The sequence below is a fragment of the Epinephelus moara genome, chromosome 22 (assembly GCF_006386435.1).
Source record: "Epinephelus moara isolate mb chromosome 22, YSFRI_EMoa_1.0, whole genome shotgun sequence".
Lineage (NCBI taxonomy): Eukaryota > Metazoa > Chordata > Actinopteri > Perciformes > Serranidae > Epinephelus > Epinephelus moara.
In genome coordinates, this window is record NC_065527.1 from 235,659 (window position 1) to 256,265 (window position 20,607).

Sequence of the window (20,607 nt, forward strand, 5' to 3'; positions counted from 1 at the left end):
ATGAACGAAATAAACTTCAAACTTCAAACTTCAACTTCAAGTCTGCAGTGTAGAGGGTGAAGAGGAACGGTGCCAGCACTGTCCCCTGTAGGGCGCCCGTACTGCAGACAACCAAGTCTGATACACAATCCTGGGTCCTGACATACTGCGGCCGGTCCGTGAGGTAGTCCAGGATCCAGGATGTGAGGTGATTAGCCACCCCTATGTGCTCCAGTTTGTCCCTCAGAAGTGCAGGCTGTATGGTGTTGAAAGCGCTGGAGAAACCAAAGAACATGATTCTGACAGAGCTTCCAGGCTTCTCCAGGTGTGAAAGAGCTCTATGCAGGAGGAAGATGACGGCGTCGTCCACCCCAATGCCAGGCTGGTAGGCAAACTGCAGCGGGTCCATTGAAGGGCCTACTGCGGGGCCTACTGCAGAGCTAACACAGAGCTAACACAGAGCTGACACAGAGCTGATACAGAGCTAACACAGAGCTAACACAGAGCTGATACAGAGCTAACACAAAAATAACACAGAGCTAACACAGAGCTGACACAGAGCTGATACAGAGCTGACACAAAAATAACACAGACCTAACACAGACCTAACACAGAGCTAACACAGAGCTGACACAGAGCTAACACAGAGCTGATACAGAGCGAACACAGAGCTGACACAGAGCTAACACAGAGCTAACACAGAGCTGACACAGAGCTGATACAGAGCTAACACAGAGCTGACACAGAGCTAACACAGAGCTGACACAGAGCTGATACAGAGCTAACACAAAAATAACAGACCTAACACAGAGCTGACACAGAGCTGACACAGAGCTAACACAGAGCTGACACAGAGCTAACACAGAGCTGATACAGAGCTAACACAAACATAACACAGACCTAACACAGAGCTAACACAGACCTAACACAGAGCTGACACAGAGCTAACAAAGAGCTAACACAGAGCTGATACAGAGCTAACACAGAGCTGACACAGAGCTAACACAGAGCTGACACAGAGCTAACACAGAGCTAACAGAACTGATACAGAGCTAACACAAAGCTAACACAGACCTAACACAGCTAATAGAGCTAAGACAGAGGTAACAGAGCTAACACAGCTAACAGAGTTGACACAGAGCTATCAGAGAGCTAACAGAGCTGATACAGAGCTAACACAGAGCTAAAACAGAGCTAACACAGAGCTAACACAGAGTCAACACAGAGCTAACACAGAACTGATACAGACCTAACACAAAGCTAACACAGAGCTAACACAGAGCTAACAGAGCTGATACAGACCTAACACAAAGCTAACACAGAGCTAACAGAGCTGATACAGAGCTACCACAAAGCTACCACAGAGCTAACAGAGCTGATACAGAGCTACCACAAAGCTAACACAGAGCTAACAGAGAGCTGATACAGAGCTAACACAGAGCTAACAGAACTGATACAGAGCTAACACAAAGCTAACACAGAGCTGATACAGAGCTAACAAAGCTGATACAAAGCTAACACACAGCTAAGACAGCTAACAGAGCTGATACAGAGCTAACACACAGCTAACACAAAGCAAACACAGAGCTAACACAGAGCTGATACAGCGCTAACACACAGCTAACACAAAGCAAACACAGAGCTAACACAAAGCAAACACAGAGCTAACACAAAGCAAACACAGAGCTAACACAGAGCTGATACAGAACTAACACAAAGCTAACACAGAGCTAGCACAGAACTAACACAGAGCTAACATTTACAACACCGTAATGTACAACCAAGGGCTGAAATGCTAACAAAATGTCATAGCTAAAAACATCAGATAGCAGACTAGCAGATTATTTAACACTGTATGTCCACCTGAGAGGACACGGTCGGGTTTTCCAAATGAAATAAATTCCCCAGATATAACGCTAAACTGGTCAACTAGCTCCGTCTTGCTATGATGAGGATATCTGAATAAAATCATTTTCCCACGTGTCAGGCTTGCGTGACAGCGATTTAATCCAAAGGGAGAGTTTTTCTGAGGTAAGTAACTTTCTTTCTAACTCAATAATAAAAGCAAAATGCTAGCTTTTTAGCCCATTAGCTAATGTTAGCTTTGATTGCAAAACAAATATTGGATTTCTCTGTTCACTAACTTTTTACGACATTAGCTAACATTAGCTTCAATAGCAAAACAAATAATGGATTTCTCTGTAACACTAACGTTTTACGACATTAGCTAACGTTAGCTTCAATAGCAAAACAAATATTGGATTTCTCTGTAACACTAACGTTTTACGAAGTTAGCTAACGTTAGCGTCAATAGCAAGACAAACATAGGATTTCTCTGTAAAACTAACTTTTTACATTAGCTAATGTTACCTGCGATACCAAGATAAATATTTGATTTCTGTTACGCTAACATTTTAGTGCATTAGCTAATGTTAGCTAATGTGATAGTAAAAAATGGATTTCCTCCGTAATGCTAGCTTACCAGCACATCAGCTAACACTAGCTTCGATAGCAGAACTAAATTGGATTTTCCCCGTAATGCTATTTTAGTGTAGTTGCTAAGTAAGCATTAGCTGCAATATTATAACAAATATTGGATTTCTCTGTAATGCTTACATTTTAGCGCATTAGCTAATGATAGCGTCAATAGCAAAAACAAAATTGGATTTCCTCCCTAATGCTAGCTTTCTAGAGCATCATCTGACATTAGCTTCGATAGCAAAACAAAAATGGATTTCCCCGATAATGCTAGTATTTTACTGCATTAGCTAACATTAGCTGTGATAGCAAAACACATATTGCATTTCTCTGCAATGGTAGCTTTTTAGCCCATAAACTAACGTTAGCTTCAATCGCAAAACAAATATCAGATCTCCCAGTAATTCCAGCTTTCTAGCGCATTAGCTAGCATTGGCTGTGATAGTAAAACAAATACTGATTTCTCTGTAACGATAACTTTTTAGTGCATTAGCTACAGTAACTGAAAGGGATAGTTCGACATTTTGGCAAATTCGCCTATTGCCATAATCCCTATAGTCATATGAGTAGGTACATTACCTTTAATTATCAGTGCCTGTTGTTCTGAGATCGGTGGGGCAAAGCTGCCCGCTGCTCAGCGCACAAAATGGAGGTGAACAGTACGGCCCCCTCTCTCCCTCAAAACTAATCAAATACACCATCAAGTAGGGTAAGAGATATTGGATTTTACTGTAACGCTAACTTTTTAGTGCATCAGTTAACGTTAGCTTCAGTAGCAAAACAAATATTGGATTTGGCTGAAATGCTAACTTTTCAGCACCTTAGCTAATGTTAGCTGTGATAGCAAAACAGTATTGGATTTCCCTTTAGTGCTAGTTTTTTTTAGAACATTTACTTTCTGTAAATGTTCTCTTCTGCTGTAAGATTGAATTCAATGTAAATTTGTTTCTTTTTAGGTCCGAACTGACGTCAGAATCCAGCTGAGCGGAAAATGCTGGGCTCAGAATCTCAGTAAATGGACCCGCCTCTGAAACGACTCATACACACAAAATGTTTTTCCCAAAGCAAAGAAAATAAAATGTTCCAAAGGGGAATTCCAACTGTGCAAATGAGCATGTGCCAAAATGCCAGGAGACCAACTCGGGACCAGCGACCCAGCTGAAGTATTTTGATCTCTTGAATACATTTTGAAAATGTGAAATGTTTTTAACTTTGTTTTCTTTGTCGTGTATTTTGACCTCAAGAAGCATGTGAATGACAGTGAATTATTTGGACCGGCCACTAGGTGGCAGTCCTGTATTGTTGAAGTAGAAACTGCAAGTGCGGGAAGGTGAGGAAGTAATCAAGTTGTATAGTTTCCACCTGTGTGCTGCTTCCTCATCGCCTGCACTGCACACACTTTGTTTGCTTCAGTTTGGCGTGGCGTCTGTGCTGCTCCGGTTCCCCGCCGCTGATTCCTGATTTCCTGGTTAATATAGAGTAAGTTTACCCCATGTGTTGAGTTTTATTTCCATTGTGGCAACTATTACTGCTGTTGGAGGCCTTCTATGTACCGCTGTTGTTTTGTTTATTGGTAGAGAAGTAGACGGCCCCGACAGACGATATCTTGGCGTTCCTCAAACAATTAGCCCCCTTGGTAGTGGAATGAGGTACGTTTTGCTTGGTGTATTTGTTCAATTTGGGGTGTTTATTCGGTGTTTTAATCATAATATTAGCTTTGTTTATAAATGTATTTTTGTGTGTGAAATGTTTGTAAATTTGCCTTGTAATTCATGAGCGTGTAAATTAACTCTTTTTTGTATTTCAACTTATAGTTTTCACGGTGCATATGGAGAAATAAAGATTTAAGCACCAGTACGAGACTCTCCATTTTATTACGGATGCCAAAGGCCAGCTATAGTGAAAACTCAACCACCATGTGTGAGCCATCTTCTATCGTCATCTGATGCCAGCAGCCGACCCAGCCTTTGTACACCGACAAGACCAGTAAATGGACGGTACCTACACTCTAAGGTCGGCTAAATATGCAATGAGAGATTTGGACTGAAACAATAAAGGAACAGCAATGGAACAATGCACTGAATGTCACCTATGAGATAAATTTCAAGAAACAAGCCTATAATTATCAAAGGTTTAAGAGTTTTAAATACCTGGTAAAGACTTTTAACCGTAATTAAATGATATGTTTACAATGTCCTTTTTAAATGAAAGGGTTGAAAGGGTAAAGTGCAATATATCTGTTTAATGCTCATAGAGCTCATGTATGTTTGTGGTCACAGTTTAATGCTAATTTTTAGTGTCAATAATTTGCAAATGTGTTGATGCATTGCTTGGTGAATTTATAACCCACAGGCCTAAATTCAGATATTTAAAGTAAAACAAACTATTCAAAATGTCACTTAAATCACAAGAGATAGACAATCTCACCGGCCAACCATTCAAGTCCAGCTCTCCTGAAAGAATTTTAACTGATAAGGGTCGAGAGTTGCGTGAAGAGAGGGCCAAACAACATGAGAAAGCCTTTATAAAAGCATATGATTCCTGAACAACATGAGAAAGCCTTTATAAAAGCATATGATTCCTGGAAACAAATAGCAAGGGATTCCAGGATAAAACTAAAGGCATTCTGTTCACTGGACAACCTCGACAACATTCAACAAAACATAAAGGTTAAACATGACGCAGTGTGCCAACTCTATGAGCCCATTAAAGGTTAAACATGACGCAGTGTGCCAACTCTATGAGCCCATTAGACGCAACTGCACCTCCACTCCTGAAATCACTAAGAAAATGGATGCCTGTGTCTCCCTCACAGCTGAGATCTATGAATTTGTGGTCAAAAGAAAAGGGACTATAGAAGAGGCCTTTAATGATGAACTGGAGAAGGAGCGGGTCAGGATGATGCTGAATGAAAAGGATTACGGGTCTATCTTTGGATGCACTAACACAGAGACAGTAATTTCTGAGACATCCTCAACTCACTCTTCCTCCCACTCGACGGTCTCTAGTAAACGGGCTGATGCTGAAGTAGAACTTGTAGTAAAACTGGAACAAGCAAAAGCAATGCGGAAAATCCAAGCTCAACAAGCAAAAATGTGTAAACTGGAGAATGAATGGAAACTAAAAGAAACAAAAATGTTGACTGAAATGAAGCAGAAGGAAGCTGAAATGCACCTGAAGCGGGAAGAGGAGAAGTCAAGGTTGAAACAGCAAGAGGCAGAAAAGGAGGTTGAAGTAGCAGCAGCCCGGGTGAGGGCTTATAAGAATTTTGAAGATGGGGTAAGGAATCATGGAGAAGAGAGTGATCTTGTTGAGATTCTGTCTGTACATCAAAGAATGGAATCCAGAGATTCACTAAACCCAAGGGCCGTGCCATTCCAGCCTCATCAGACACTTCCTGAAACATCAAAACAAGACACAGTCAACCTAGCTCAAGCCATTGCAAGCTCTTTAAGTGTAAACCATCTGCCTCTCCCCGAACTGCCAACATTTTCTGGTGACCCTTTCAAATTTATTGACTGGAAAATTTCTTTCATGGCCCTCATTGATCAGAAGCCCCTCCCAGCTTGTGGGAAGATGCTCTATCTTAAATACTATCTTGCAGGAGAGGCATGCAAAGCCGTGGAGGGATTCTTTTATAGGAATTCTGAAGATGCCCATTATAGTGCTTGGGCACTATTGCAGGAGAGATATGGAAATCCATTTATTGTTCAAAAGGCTTTTCGAGACAGACTTTTGAAATGGCCAAAGATCAGCGGAAGCGACCCCTTTGCCCTCAGAGAATTTGCAGATTTCTTAAAAGGCTGTGCTGAGGCTATGCCCCATGTGAAAGGATTAGATATCCTTAATGACTGTGAGGAAAATCATAAATTACTTAAGAAATTACCCGACTGGATTGTGCGCCAATGGAGCAGAATTGTCGTGGATGAGCTGGATGCATCTGACAACTACCCAAGCTTTTTGCATTTTACAGATTTTATGCAAAAGGAAACTCGTATAGCATGCAATCCCATTGCCTGCCCATTTCTGTTGAATCCCAAACCTGTGGTTGATAGATTACCCAAAAGAGCTAACACCTTTAATACGAGCACCCAATTCAATAATTCCTCTGCAGGGATGCATAGAACTCACTTTAAGCCAAAACCACCTTGCTTAGTCTGTGAGGATGATACACATGGTGTGGCTAAATGCCCTACCTTTGCTGAAAAAACCATTGAGGACAAAAGGGTATTTATTCGAGAGAACCAACTTTGCTTTGGCTGCCTGTGGAAAGGACATGTCATAAAGGACTGCAAAAGGCGACACGCATGCACTACATGTGGACAGCGTCATCCTACCTGCCTGCATGAAGAGAGGGGTAACTCGTCTGTGGTAGCATTGGAGCAAAATCCTACTCCCGCTGAAGACAGTGCAAGTCAGGAAGTCCACAATGTATTGTCACATGCTGTGACTCAAAGTTCTTCTTCCACGTCCAATATTGTACCAGTGTTTTTGTCATCAGTAGAAGAGCCACACAGAGAGATACTCACTTATGCCTTACTTGACATGCAGAGTGACTCAACCTTTATTTTGGATGATCTGCTCAATGAAATAAATGTGAATGCGCAATCTGTGTAATTGAAGCTGAGCACAATGACTGCAGTTAACACTATCGTAGCTAGCAAGATTGCACATGGCCTGCAAATTAGAGGAACCCACTCTGAAACCCACATTCAACTACATAAGGCCTACTCTAGGGATTTTATCCCAGTGGACAGATCTCATATCCCAACTGACAAGACAGCACTGCAGTGGCCACACTTGAGACACCTGGCCGACAAACTATCCCCACTGCAATAGTGCGAAGTGGGACTGCTCATCGGATATGATAGTCCCTCAGCGCTAGCACCTCTGGAGGTCATTCGAGGCAGCGAAAATGAACCTTTTGCACAGAGAACTGAGCTTGGGTGGAGTATAACTGGATCATCCAACCCCCATCTTGACAGACAGGGAAACCAGAGCTTCGTACATTGAGTCGCAGTGAAGGAAGTGCCAGTACCATCAGCCACTGACGTTCTTAAGATCCTTGAGTCAGATTTCAATGAGAAGAGTTATGAAGACAAATATGTGTCACAAGACGATGTTCATTTTATACATCTCCTTAGTGATAACATAAAGCAGAGAGAAGATGGACATTACGAGCTTTCCCTCCCCTTCAAGAGTCCTTAGTGATAACATAAAGCAGAGAGAAGATGGACATTACGAGCTTTCCCTCCCCTTCAAGAGTAGCACTCTTCCTTCACTCCCAAATAACAAAAAACTGGCTGTTGTTCGTTTGCAACATCTAAGGAGGAAATTGAAGGCCAACAACCAGTATTATGACCATTATAAGGCATTCATGGAGGAAATCATCAAAAGAGGTGACGCAGAACTTGCCCCCCCCACATCTGCGGGAGAGACTGTGTGGTACATACCCCACCACGGTGTATACCACCCACAAAAACCAGACAAGCTAAGGGTGGTTTTTGATTGCTCAGCAAAGTTCTGTGGAGTCTCTCTAAACGACACCCTGTTGACTGGCCCCGACTTGATTAACTCCCTTGTGGGTGTTCTTTGTCGTTTCCGGAAAGAGAGTGTGGCTGTGGTCTGTCATATTGAAAGGATGTTTCACCAGTTTTTTGTCTCTCCTAAAGTTCGGAACTATCTGAGGTTTCTCTGGTGGGATGGTGCAGATTTGGAAACAGAACCACAAGAATATTGGATGACGGTTCACCTTTTTGGCGCTGCCTCATCCCCTGGCTGTGCCAACTTTGGCCTTAAGTACTTGGCTCAACAATACAAGTTTGATCATCCCTTAGCATCAGCCTTTGTTGAAAAGAACTTTTATGTAGACGACGGCCTAACCAGCGTCCCTTCAATCAAAGAAGCTAAGGACTTGATTGTTGAAGCACAAAGGTTGTGCAAAAGGGGAGGTCTACATCTGCACAAGTTCAATTCAAACAAGCAAGAAGTCCTCAACAGTGTTGACCCCACAGAGAGGGTGACAACTGCTAAATCCCTTGATCTCAGCCTGGATGCGACATCTGTTGGATGTGCTCTTGGGATTCAGTGGTCAGTAGAACATGACACCTTCAGTTTCAACGTCAACTTTAAGGACCAGCCTTCCACTCGCCGTGGTATTCTCTCAGTTATCGCTTCTCTGTATGATCCGCTTGGATTTTTCTCTCCATTCACCTTGCGTGGAAAGTGCATTTTACAGGAACTGTGTCGTATGGGTATTGGATGGGATGAGCCCCTTCCTAAGGACTTATATACACGGTGGGAGGAGTGGAAGAGTGGTCCCCAGAAATTGAGAGCAGTTACAATTCCAAGATGCTATCACCCACATGACTTCAGCAACATTTTGAGGACAGAACTACATCACTTTTCGGATGCCGGTAATGTTGGCTATGGTGCATGTTCCTATATAAGGTACATTAACAGAAATGAAGTCCACTGCAGCCTTGTGATGGGCAAGGCGAGAGTAGCACCTACAAGAATCATGAGCATTCCAAGATTAGAACTTTCTGCCGCTGTGGTCGCCACCAGAACAAGTGTCATGTTGAAAAATGAATTGGAAATGAAAATTGATGAGGAGTTCTTTTGGACAGACTCTGAAGTCGTATTGGCATATATCAATAACGATGCAAGAAGGTTTCATGTTTTTGTTGCAAATCGCCTCCAAGTGATAAAGGAAAAAACGGATCCCAGTCGGTGGCATTATGTTGATACATCAGAAAATCCAGCGGACTATGCCTCTAGAGGGCTTGATGCCTCTGACATCTCCTCAACTAGCTGGATGTCAGGACCCAAGTTTTTGTGGGAGCAAGAAGTGAAACCAAGACTCACCCCTTCAGCTGAATTGCTGGTTGGTGACCCTGAGGTCAGAGCAGTTCGAGTAAATACAACCACCACCAGTAATTGTATGGACATGCTCAGCAGTTTGAGTCGATTTTCTTCCTGGACAAGGCTTCTCAAGGTTGTTGCAAGAATCAAGAGGCTGGCATCTAAGCAAGAACAGCGATTATGTGATTATAGATGAACGAGGCAGAGCAGCTGAAGTAGTTATTAAACTTGCCCAGCAGCAAGCCTTTGCTCAAAAGATGAAAACGCTGGAAAGAGGAGGCAGCCTTCCTAGTTCTAGTCCTCTTTTTCGCCTCGATGCTGTTGTAGACAAGGGAATCCTTCGGATTGGTGGGAGGTTAAAGCAGTCATCTCTTAGCCAAGAACTAAAACATCCAGTTATCCTTCCAAAAAACTCTCACATTACCAAGCTCATTCTGTCTTATTACCGTAACAGAATTTATCATCAAGGCCGAAGTCAAACTCAAATGGAGCTCAGAGCCAACGGGTTTTGGGTCATTGGTGGGAGCAAATCAGTCGCCAAGCTGATATACAACTGTGTGAGATGCAGGAGGCTCTGACGTCCAGCAGAGGAGCAACGAATGGCTGAGCTCCCAAGGGAACGCTTTGAAGTCTCGGCTCCGTTCACATACTGTGGTATGGATGTGTTTGGCCCATTCTTCATCAAGAGGGCACGCAAGGAATACAAGAGGTATGGACTGATCCTAACTTGCTTCTCTTCTCGAGCTGTTCGTATCGAAATGCTCGAAGATCTGTCGCCAGACACGTTTATCAATGCTTCAAGGTGCTTCATTAGCCTCAGAGGAGCTGTGCGCCAACTCCGCTGTGATCAGGGCACAAACTTTGTGGGAGCCAGAAATGAGCTCAGAGAAGCACTAAAGCAGTGTGACCCCAGCCAACTGGAAGTTTACCTCGCTGATAAGCAATGCGAGTTCATCTTCAGTGCCCCTGCAGCAAGTCATGCCGGTGGCGTCTGGGAGCGCCAAATCCGGACTGTGCGAAATGTGTTAAATGCCACACTCTCTCTCTGTCCAGGTAGATTTGATGATGCCTCACTGCGAACTCTGTTCTATGAAGCTATGGCCATCGTTAACAGCCGTCCGTTGAATATAGATGGAATTAACGATCCAAAATCACTAGAGCCTTTGACGCCCAACCATCTTATTCTGATGAAAACCAAAATCGCCTCCCCACCTCCTGGGAAATTCGTAAAGGAAGATATGTATGCAACAAAACGGTGGCGACAAGTGCAGTATTTGATTGAACAGTTCTGGAGCCGTTGGAAGAGGGAATACCTCTTGAACATTTCTAAACGGCAGAAGTGGCACTTGCCTCGGCGCAACCTTAAAGTTGATGACATTGTTATTATCAAGGATGATACTCTTCCAAGAAACCAGTGGCAGCTGGGACGAGTGGTCAAAACCATACAAGGAAGTGATGGACTAGTTCGTAAGGTCAAGGTACAAGTTGCAGATCGGAAACCACCAGCAAAATCAGATGGCCCTCCCAAACCTACCATCCTCGAAAGGCCCATTCAGAAGTTGGTTCTCCTTCTTGAGAGTGACTGAATTGCGGTGTAATGTTTTTATGCCAAACTGTTAACGTGTGAATCAATTCAGTGTTGTCAAAAACATTATAGGCCCTTCTAATCAGGCACTTATTTTAAAATTCATGTATGATTCATGTGGTTATAAATTCATCATGACATGATTGGTGGGAGTGTGAATGACAGTGAATTATTTGGACCGGCCACTAGGTGGCAGTCCTGTATTGTTGAAGTAGAAACTGTAAGTGTGGGAAGGTGAGGAAGTAATCAAGTTGTATAGTTTCCACCTGTGTGCCGCTTCCTCATCGCCTGCACTGCACACACTTTGTTTGCTTCGGTTTGGCGTGGCGTCTGTGCTGCTCCGGTTCCCCGCCGCTGATTCCTGATTTCCTGGTTAATATAGAGTAAGGTTACCCCATGTGTTGAGTTTTATTTCCATTGTGGCAACTATCACCGCTGTTGGAGGCCTTCTATGTACCGCTGTTGTTTTGTTTATTGGTAGAGAAGTAGACGGCCCCAACAGACGATATCTCGGCGTTCCTCAAACAATTAGCCCCCTTGGTAGTGGAATGAGGTACGTTTTGCTTGGTGTATTTGTTCAATTTGGGGTGTTTATTCGGTGTTTTAATCATAATATTAGCTTTGTTTATAAATGTATTTTTGTGTGTGAAATGTTTGTAAATTTGCCTTGTAATTCATGAGCGTGTAAATGAACCTTTTTTTGTATTTCAACTTATAGTTTTCACGGTGCATATGGAGAAATAAAGATTTAAGCACCAGTACGAGACTCTCCATTTTATTACAGATGCCAAGGGCCAGCTATAAAGCAGTTAAAGAAGTTAAGAGGAGTTAAAGTCTATTGATATTTTTTGAAAAATGTAAATGTGTAATTATTTCTTAATAGTTATTAATGTTGACTTGATCTTTTTAATATTTGTGTGCAATAACAATAAAATATTCATCAAGCTTCATTTGACTGCTTTATGACTGAACCACATGCCGTGATGTTACACACCACTCCACCCACCACTACAAGTAAACTCTCACCCTGTGGTGACGAGTGCTGCATACGCTGAACGAAGAGTGACGTCCATAATTGAATATGTGTTTCCTCATGCCCATGAGGCTGATTAGATTGAGTCAGATTTTGATTGCAGGACTTTTACTTTTAAGATTCGCCGCCTTAATGTGGTGCTACACTTGTGTCCCAGGGAGCTTTGCTGTCAGGGACTGTAGCTCCTGGTCAGGTCATAGGGGAGGGGCCAGACTAAGAGCATTTCACAAACTATGCGAATCTGCAAAAAAGGAGCTGTAGCTTATCGCTAATTTGAGGAACCTTAAAATGTTTGGTAATTTATGTTCGATAATGGAGTTGAAATGTCCGAATATACACTAACAACTGTCTGTGTGTGTTTCAGCTTCAACTCCAGATGTCCAAACAGTGATCGCTGTTAAAGAGGAGCAGCAGGAGTGGAGCTCCAGTGTGGACCAGGAGGACCCAGAGCCCCCACACATTAAAGAGGAAGAGGAGGAACTGTGGAGCAGTCAGGAGGGAGAGCAGCTTCAAGGGCTGGAGGAGGCTGATATCACCAAGTTCCCATACACTCCTGTCCCTGTGAAGAGTGAAGATGATGAAGAGACACCTCAGTCTGAGGGACACCACTGTGGAGGATCAGGACCACCAGGACCAGGACCAGTGGCTGAAGACTCATCTGAAGCTGAGACTGATGACAGCGATGATTGGACGGAGACCAGAGAACCTCCGTTAGGTTTAAACTCTTTGAAAAATGATGATGTGTCTGTCAGAGATGGAGAGAAACCTTTCAGTTGCTCTGAGTGTGGTAAAAAATTTGGCCTCAAAAGGATCCTGAAGGAACACGTGAGAATCCATACGGGAGAAAAACCGTTCAGCTGCTCCGAGTGTGGGAAAAGATTTCGCATCAAGGCACATCTGAAGAGACACATGAGAACCCACACAGGAGAGAAACCATACAGTTGCTCCACCTGCATGAAATCTTTCACAGAGAACGAAAGTTTACAAACGCACATGAAAATCCACACAGGAGAAAAACCATTCAGTTGCTCCGGATGCGGGAGACGATTTAGCACCAAGGGAAGTCTGAAAAGACATGTGACAACTCACACGGGAGAGAAACGGTTCAGCTGCTCCATTTGTGGGAAATCTTTTACGGAGAGCGGGAACTTACAGAAACACATGGTGACTCACACAGGGGAGAAACAGTTCGGCTGCTTTGAGTGCGGGAAAAGATTTGGCATCAAGGGAAACCTGACGAGACACATGAAGTTCCACACGGGAGAAAAACCGTTCTCCTGCTCTGAGTGCGGTAAAAGATTTGGCCGCAAGACGCATCTGAAAATACATGCCAGATCTCACACAGGAGAGAAACCGTTTAGCTGCTCTGAGTGTGGGAAAAGATTTGGTTTCAAGGGGGGTCTGGACCGACACATGAGAACTCATACAGGAGAGAAACCACAAACGATCACTTGGCTCAGAAACCATCAGTACCGTGGTCGTCGGTTCTCACGTTTTCATCAGATTGAGGAGAACAGAGGGGCGGAGCCTCCAGTTGACAGCTCGACTCTAAAGATAGAGACATTAGCTGAAAGAGAGGTCTGTGGAGGACCAGAACCAGCTAGGAACTCGCATTCAGGTCCAGATTTACAACCAGGAGATTTGTTTGGACCTGAGACTGATGACAGTGAGTTTTGGAGAGAGACCAGGCAGCATTCGTCAGGTTTCACGTATCTGAGTAATAAAAGAGTCTCTGATGTCAAGACCAAAACTGAACCCAGCGTTGTTGACCAAGATATTCGTCAGCAGCCTCCCTTGGTGAAAACAGAGGATGTCTCTGAGACTGAGGAGAAACCACGTCACAGATTTGAAGACAGCCACACTCTGCAGACGCACAGGAAGTCATACGCAGGGGAGAAACCATTCGGTTGCGTAGTGTGTGGTAAAACCTTTGTGAAGTGTGAACGTTTACGATCCCACATGGCTTGTCACACGGGGGAGAAACTGTTTGGTTGGTCAGTTAGAGATAAGAAGTTAGATTCTCATCTGATGAGTAACACAGGAGAGACACCGTTCCACTGCTCAGTGTGTAATGCCAGCTTCATCGACAGCGAGGTTTTAATCCAGCACATGAGGGTCCACACGGGACAGACCCAGTTTAGGTGCCCGATGTGCGGTCAGGAGTTCGCCTGGAGACGGACTCTGACCAAACATTTGGAGGTCCACAAAATCTTTGGCTGCAGAGTCTGCAACAAAAAGTTCACCTGGTACTATCAGCTGAAAGACCACAAGTGTGTCGGCCGCCGGTCTGACGCCGCCAGAGAGGGCTGTGGAGAACCAGGACCAGCTGGGAACTCAGATCCAGATTTACAGCCAGACACTGATGGAGACTCTTCTGAAGCTGAGACTGACGACAGCAACGATTGGACAGAGACCAGAGAACCTCCTTCAGATTCAGAGAAACCATTCAGCTGCTCTGTCTGTGGGAAATCATTTCCAGGGAGCAAACATTTACAAGCACATCTCAAAATCCACTCAGGTGAGAAACCATTACATTGCTCAGTCTGCGGCAGCGGCTTCATCGGTAGTGGACACCTGAAAAGACACATGAGAACTCACACGGGAGAGAAACCATTCAGTTGCTCCGAGTGTGGGAAAAGATTCCCTCGGAAGGACAACTTGGCTCATCACACAAGAGTCCACACGGGAGAGAAACCGTTCGGCTGCAGCGTGTGCGACCGACGGTTCACCTGGTACACTAGCTTTAAACACCATCAGTGTGTCGGTCATCTGTCTGACGCTGATGGAGACGACTGTGGAGGACCAAAACCAGCCAGGGACTCAGATCCAGATCCAAATTTACAGCCTGATACTGATGATAGTGTTGACAGTGATTTTTGGAAAGAGACCAGAGAACGTCCATCTGGTTTAAAGCCTTTAGAACAATAATCAAGTGAAGAAAACATTAACTTCAGGCGCTGTGTGGAGCAGGAACAGATTCATCCAGAGCTCCAAACTATGACCTTTTTGAGTCAGTGTGAGCTTTTACAATGATTCACTGGTGTGCGACTCACAAATTTGTAGGTGTTTCTTTTTTCATGTTGAAAAACGAGGGAGAGAGCTGACAAACATCACGTGGCACAGCCGGAGAGATGCTGTTTTAGACATGTGCGTGGGCATGCTAGAGAGGGCGGGTCAACTGTCAATCATTTTTAATGTGGCCGATCAGAGGCTCACAATCCCCTGTCAATTTCTAATTCAGCCAATCACTTCACAGTCAGTGGGAGGAGTCAACATTTCAACCAACTAGCTACACTAACGCTAGCTAGCGTCTACGTATCAACTCCCCGATCTTAACAGAATACAGTAACTTCAACCGCGGCTCATTGTAGAAGGACCACCGCAGGAAGGCGTGTTCTTTGTTTAAATAATTGGACAGTTAATGGACAGTGAACCATAATTGTTTGTTTCTGGCTGCAGTTTTAGTGAGCACAGTTAGCATGCTAGCTAAGTTAGCACGCTAGCTAAGTTAGCTGAAAAGTCATAATTTCCACTTCAAAATGTTGATTAAAAACGTTGCAGTCTGTTAATACTCTGTTGAGGGTAAATGATTATCCAGAGGGACAACTCCAAAGTCCACGTCTCCACATCCAGGGGTGTCTGGACGCTGGAAGAAAGCCGACAGTCTCTGCCCACTGATGTCCCGCCCTCCCTCTGGTTCTTGTAGCGGAGAAGCAGATCACAGCCTGGGTCAGCGGGGTCTGACTTAGAGTCAGGACACTTGTCTTATCTGTCCCCGGGGGTTTCATGTCCCTGTCCTCAGGATCATTTCAGCACTAATCGGAGTCAAAGTATCAACAGGCAGAGACGTTTTTAATCAACATCTTAAACTTGTGTAAACTTGCTGCAGCCAGAAACCAACATGTATGATCCATCGTGTGTCTGATCATCTCAACACAGAACACGTTTCCTCTCAGTGCTCCTCCTAAAATGTTCCTATATTCTCTATTGATCCAGGATTAAGGAGCTGATCAGGAGACAGCGTTAGCTAACGAGCTAATGCGCTAGGTAGTAAAAAAGTTTCTATTTCTGCTTTAAACAAGGAACTGCGAACACAAGACTAACGTTATTTTCACAACAGCGATCTAAAATATGTCTTTAACAATCTCTGTCTGTACAACATACAACTGAAAGTCTGGTACTTGCTAGGGCTGTAACGGTACACAAGTCACGGTTCGGTTTTTTTCGGTACAGTAATGACAAAAATAGACAACTATTAAATATCTTTTACTTATTGGTAACCTTATTAAAACATACCACCATAGCAGTTAACTCTTTTTACACAATTTTTGAATGAAACAAATATATATAAAATCCTGCTTTTTCACATTGTTTGAATGAAAATAGAAATATGTAAAATTTAAAAAATAAAATCTTGCTTTTTATTTTACACATTTTTGAATGAACAACAGTGGCTTTAACTTGTTTATACAGATGTGGTATGATGACTTCACTCATGTAGGGACGAGAAGGCATTTTAAACTGCGGCTCAATCACCTTCATCATGTGTTTGAATCTTCTGTTTTCAACGATGGAGCACGGTCGTAGATCGGCTGCTATGAAAACTCCACTGGCGTTGGTTATTTCTTTAGCGCGATCAGAATGGTCAGGGAAACGCTCGCTCTTTTTAAACGACGGCGATATCATAGTTGGCACCAAATTGCTCTTTCTAGATGTTCAAACTAGGGTGGTGTCGCTTTAGATGCGTTAGCATGTTAGACGTGTTTCCAAGTACATACCCGACCGCTGTTCTGCAGTGTCGGCACACTGCTTTTGTCTTGCCCACTTGTTTATTTCCATCTTCGTATTTTACCCTGAAACCAAAGTGTTCCCAAACGGAGGACTTAAGGATTGCGGGTGGGTCTTCAAGTTCGTCAGGCTCACTTGCCACGTTATCCAAATGCGAGAATGCGCTGCACAAAGTGAAGGTGGAGATTTACGGTTGGACTCGTCCGTCACTCAATTATGTCCATCGGGGAACTAGATATTTTAAATGGTTCGGCTCACAAAAACTGAATTAAAATAAAACAAAACAAAATAAAATAATATCCTGCGCCCAATAATTCGGTACAGGGTCGTGCTGAACCGAAAGTCTCACAGGGGGACACAAATACACGTACCGTTACAGCCCTAGTACTTGCACATGTGCACGTCTATAACGGCGTCCCTCCGGCTCTGTAGGGGAACGATTTTGTAATAACAGGTACGTTAGGAAGGTTACTGAGCACATACTGTTTACAATTATGAAAGTTCAATTTTGTTCAATTTGTTTAGTTGTAAACATGAAATAAACGACACTTTCTTTGTCATTTCTGTACGTTGTCTCTTTATGACCAAAACATTTTTCAGTCATTCAGTTAAAATGTGAAGATCACGCCCCCTGCTGGTTTTCTCTTAGAACTCACTGAGTGGGTTGTCGACAATAATATCTTTCACTTTAAGATAAAATACATAAATGATGTAAAGGCTCCTGTACGAGAGTGAGTTTTGCTCCTGAATATAGATGTGCTCATATTTGGGTCCTTTGGGAGGAAGAATTAATTTACAACCCTCAAAATAATATTTTCCTGACTTTAGAGTTTATCAAAGCGATTGAAGGGAAGGTCCTACACGCCACATGTTACTAACACGGCTGTAGAAAAGTTCAGACGTGTAAACCGCAGCACTGAACAATCAAACTAAGTGTTTTTAGCAGAGACTCAGACAGATTTAAATCCTCTGCAGGTCGTTCAGAGCCTCAAGGCCTGATTCTAAGCCTCTGCCCCCCTTTGGTCTTCAGTCTGGACTCTGGACAGACAGACGACCTCTGCCTGAGGATCTCAGACTATTTAGAGGTTCATATGGGGCTAACAGGTCTGTGATGTGATCTGGAGCCACAAAGAGCCTGAAATTTAATGAATAAGATTTTAAAGTTTATCCTAAAACAAACAGGAAGTCGATGTAACAAGGCTGAAACTGCTGTGACGTGGTCGGACATCTTGGTTCTGGTTAAAAGGCGAGCAGCTGAGTTCTGATTGGTCTGAAGTCGTTGGTCGGTTTTTAGATTGAGACAGGAATAAAGTCTGCTGCAATAATCAGTGTGAAGAGATCAAATCAGGTCCAACAGTTTCTGTGTCTCTAAAAGTTCAAACAGATTTTATTCAAACAATGTTTGAACAATAATAATAATAATAATAATAATTATTATTATTAATAAATAAAAATATCAACATAAATGATGAAAACACCTCTTCATTTTCACCTTGCTGAAGTAAAGTGATGATGGGAGAGGCTACAAGTAAGCGCACAGGAATTGTGGGAATTGTAGTTGGATATACAGGATACTACAAATGGTCATTATCACAGTAGACTACAACTACCATGTAGACTAGCAATTTTTTTTTTGTAAGATAACGATCCATCGCTCATGTCGTGTCAGATTTTATGACATTCAGCGCACAAACATTTTTTCCATCACATGTGCAACATATGTTGCACTGTACAGCCCTGTTATTATTGTCATTATTATTATTATTATTATTATTATTATTATCATTATTATTGTTATCATTATTATTGTTAATTTTTTTTAAATTTTTATTATCGTTATTATTATTAGGGGAGTAGGGACACAGATTGGTTCACACCCTAACCCTCAGTGATAAGACCCTAAAAGCGATCGACAAAATGCTCTTTGACTTTGTGTAGGAAAACAGGACCCGTTACTTAAAGAAGACTGTTATCATGAACTCTGGTCGTCTTAACTTTCTTTGAACAATACATTTAAGATTAATTGGTTAAAACGACTTTTCCAAAACCCAACTTAAGTCTGAGTCTTACTCCTCTCCACATGTTGTCCAAACTAGGTGGCATTGACTTTTTTCTTCTTTGTAATTATGACATTGATAAAATGTCTGCTTTTCATCGCCAGGCCTTTCTCTCGTGGTCTCTCATCTACAAGAACAACTTTTCTCCACATAACTACTTAATTTGGAAAAACAAAGACACTCTGTATGAGCACATATCTCTTTTGTTGAAGAGTTTCTTAGAAAATATAACATCCCTGTAACTCCTGGACAGTTTGCTGAGGTGTTTGGGGCCATCCCCTCTGGTGTGTGTGTGTGTGTGTGTGTGTGTGTGTGTGTGTGTGTGTGTGTGTGTGTGTGTGTGTGTGTGTGTGTCTGAGAAATGGCCAGGGCTTCTCTTTTGTTGGATTTTCGCAGGAGAAAAGTCCCCCTGGCCACTGCAACCCAGAACAACTTCCTGGGCTTCAGGAGGAAAGATTCTGGGAAATTGGACTCACAGGCCGAAGGCTTTGGGGTCTGGTCTGATTGGCCTGACCTCAATGACCTCTGCAACCGGACAGGAGTTGAGCTAGAGTGGTCTCAAAACAATGGACAGGTTGATATGCCCATCACTGATGAGCTCATAACTGACTCCTCTGTGGCTGTAGTTGCCACTATTAACCAGCAGAGGGTGAACATCGAACTGCTTAGTGACACTGCACAAAAGGCCCTGCTCGGTATTAAGCAGACTGAGGCCAAAGAACATTGGCGTGGACTAAGACTCTGCTCGGTATTAAGCAGACTGAGGCCAAAGAACATTGGCGTGGACTAAGACTGCAAGGAAAGTTAACCTGTCTCGATTTTGTTGATCATTCTACCTCACATTCAATGTACAGAAATGCTGCTATTGGTGAGGATGTCTTAGAATTTACCATCAAAGCAAGATTGCAGGTACTGCCAACTAAGTATAATCTGTCAACCTGGTACCCAAGTATGCATGAACCATTTTGTTTAAACCATGATTCTGAACAACTTGAATCATCTGCACATGTTCTAAATGGGTGTCATGCTTACAAAGCTCTGTATATTGCTCGTCATGACCGCATTGTTGATCTAATATCTGAGGCTGTGCAAAAAGCTTTACCATCAAGCGCTGCAAGGTATAAAAACTTGAGTGTTGCCAGGTTGGTTTGACCTGGATTATGACACCTTTGCCAACATCTCCAATACACCTGACATTGTTTTTGTTGATAGCCGTCACATGGAGGTCCTGATTTTGGAAGTAGGCTGTGTGTTTGACCTGTACATGGACCAGGCTTTCCACGACAAATATTCAAACTGTCAACCATTACTCCAAATCATAACAAGTCTTGGTTACAAATGCAAATTCTCCGTACTCATATTTGGAAGCCTTTGCCATGTGTATAAATATACCACTAGTGGCTTGAACATTGCTGGCATATCTATGTGCAGAGCAACAAAGCTTGCTAAATTTTGCTCTGTTTCTGCTGTTATAGGCAGCTTGGCTGTATGGAGGAGAAGATGCTATGTATTTCCATGAGTGACCAGTATTGTCTTCTTGACCCTTTTGTATTTGACTGCCTGCCATATTTAATGTAATTGGTGGAATCAAATAACGTATAATAATGTATGTGTGTGTGTGTGTGTGTGTGTGCTTTTCAGAAATCAAAAACGGCTTGATGGTTCACAAATGAACCTGTTTATCTCCAACAGACACACCCGTAGGGAAACTTAGTCTATCCAGCCACGCGGTCAATAACAACAGACAACAAGAGCTATGTTCCAGACAGATGTTGCAACACGACTATACCATGGAAAAGCTTTTGGCTCCTGCCTGATATATA

General features: G+C 43.0%; 1 protein-coding gene across 1 annotated transcript; it reads left to right on the forward strand.

Moving 5' to 3' along the window:
• Window positions 1-9,920: 9,920 nt before the first annotated feature.
• Window positions 9,921-17,281, forward strand: LOC126384214 (zinc finger protein 84-like). Its single transcript, XM_050035178.1, has 2 exons — window positions 9,921-10,899; window positions 12,304-17,281. The coding sequence occupies exons 1-2, from the start codon at window positions 9,921-9,923 to the stop codon at window positions 14,865-14,867; spliced, it is 3,543 nt and encodes a 1,180-aa protein (XP_049891135.1). The 3' UTR covers window positions 14,868-17,281.
• Window positions 17,282-20,607: the final 3,326 nt, after the last annotated feature.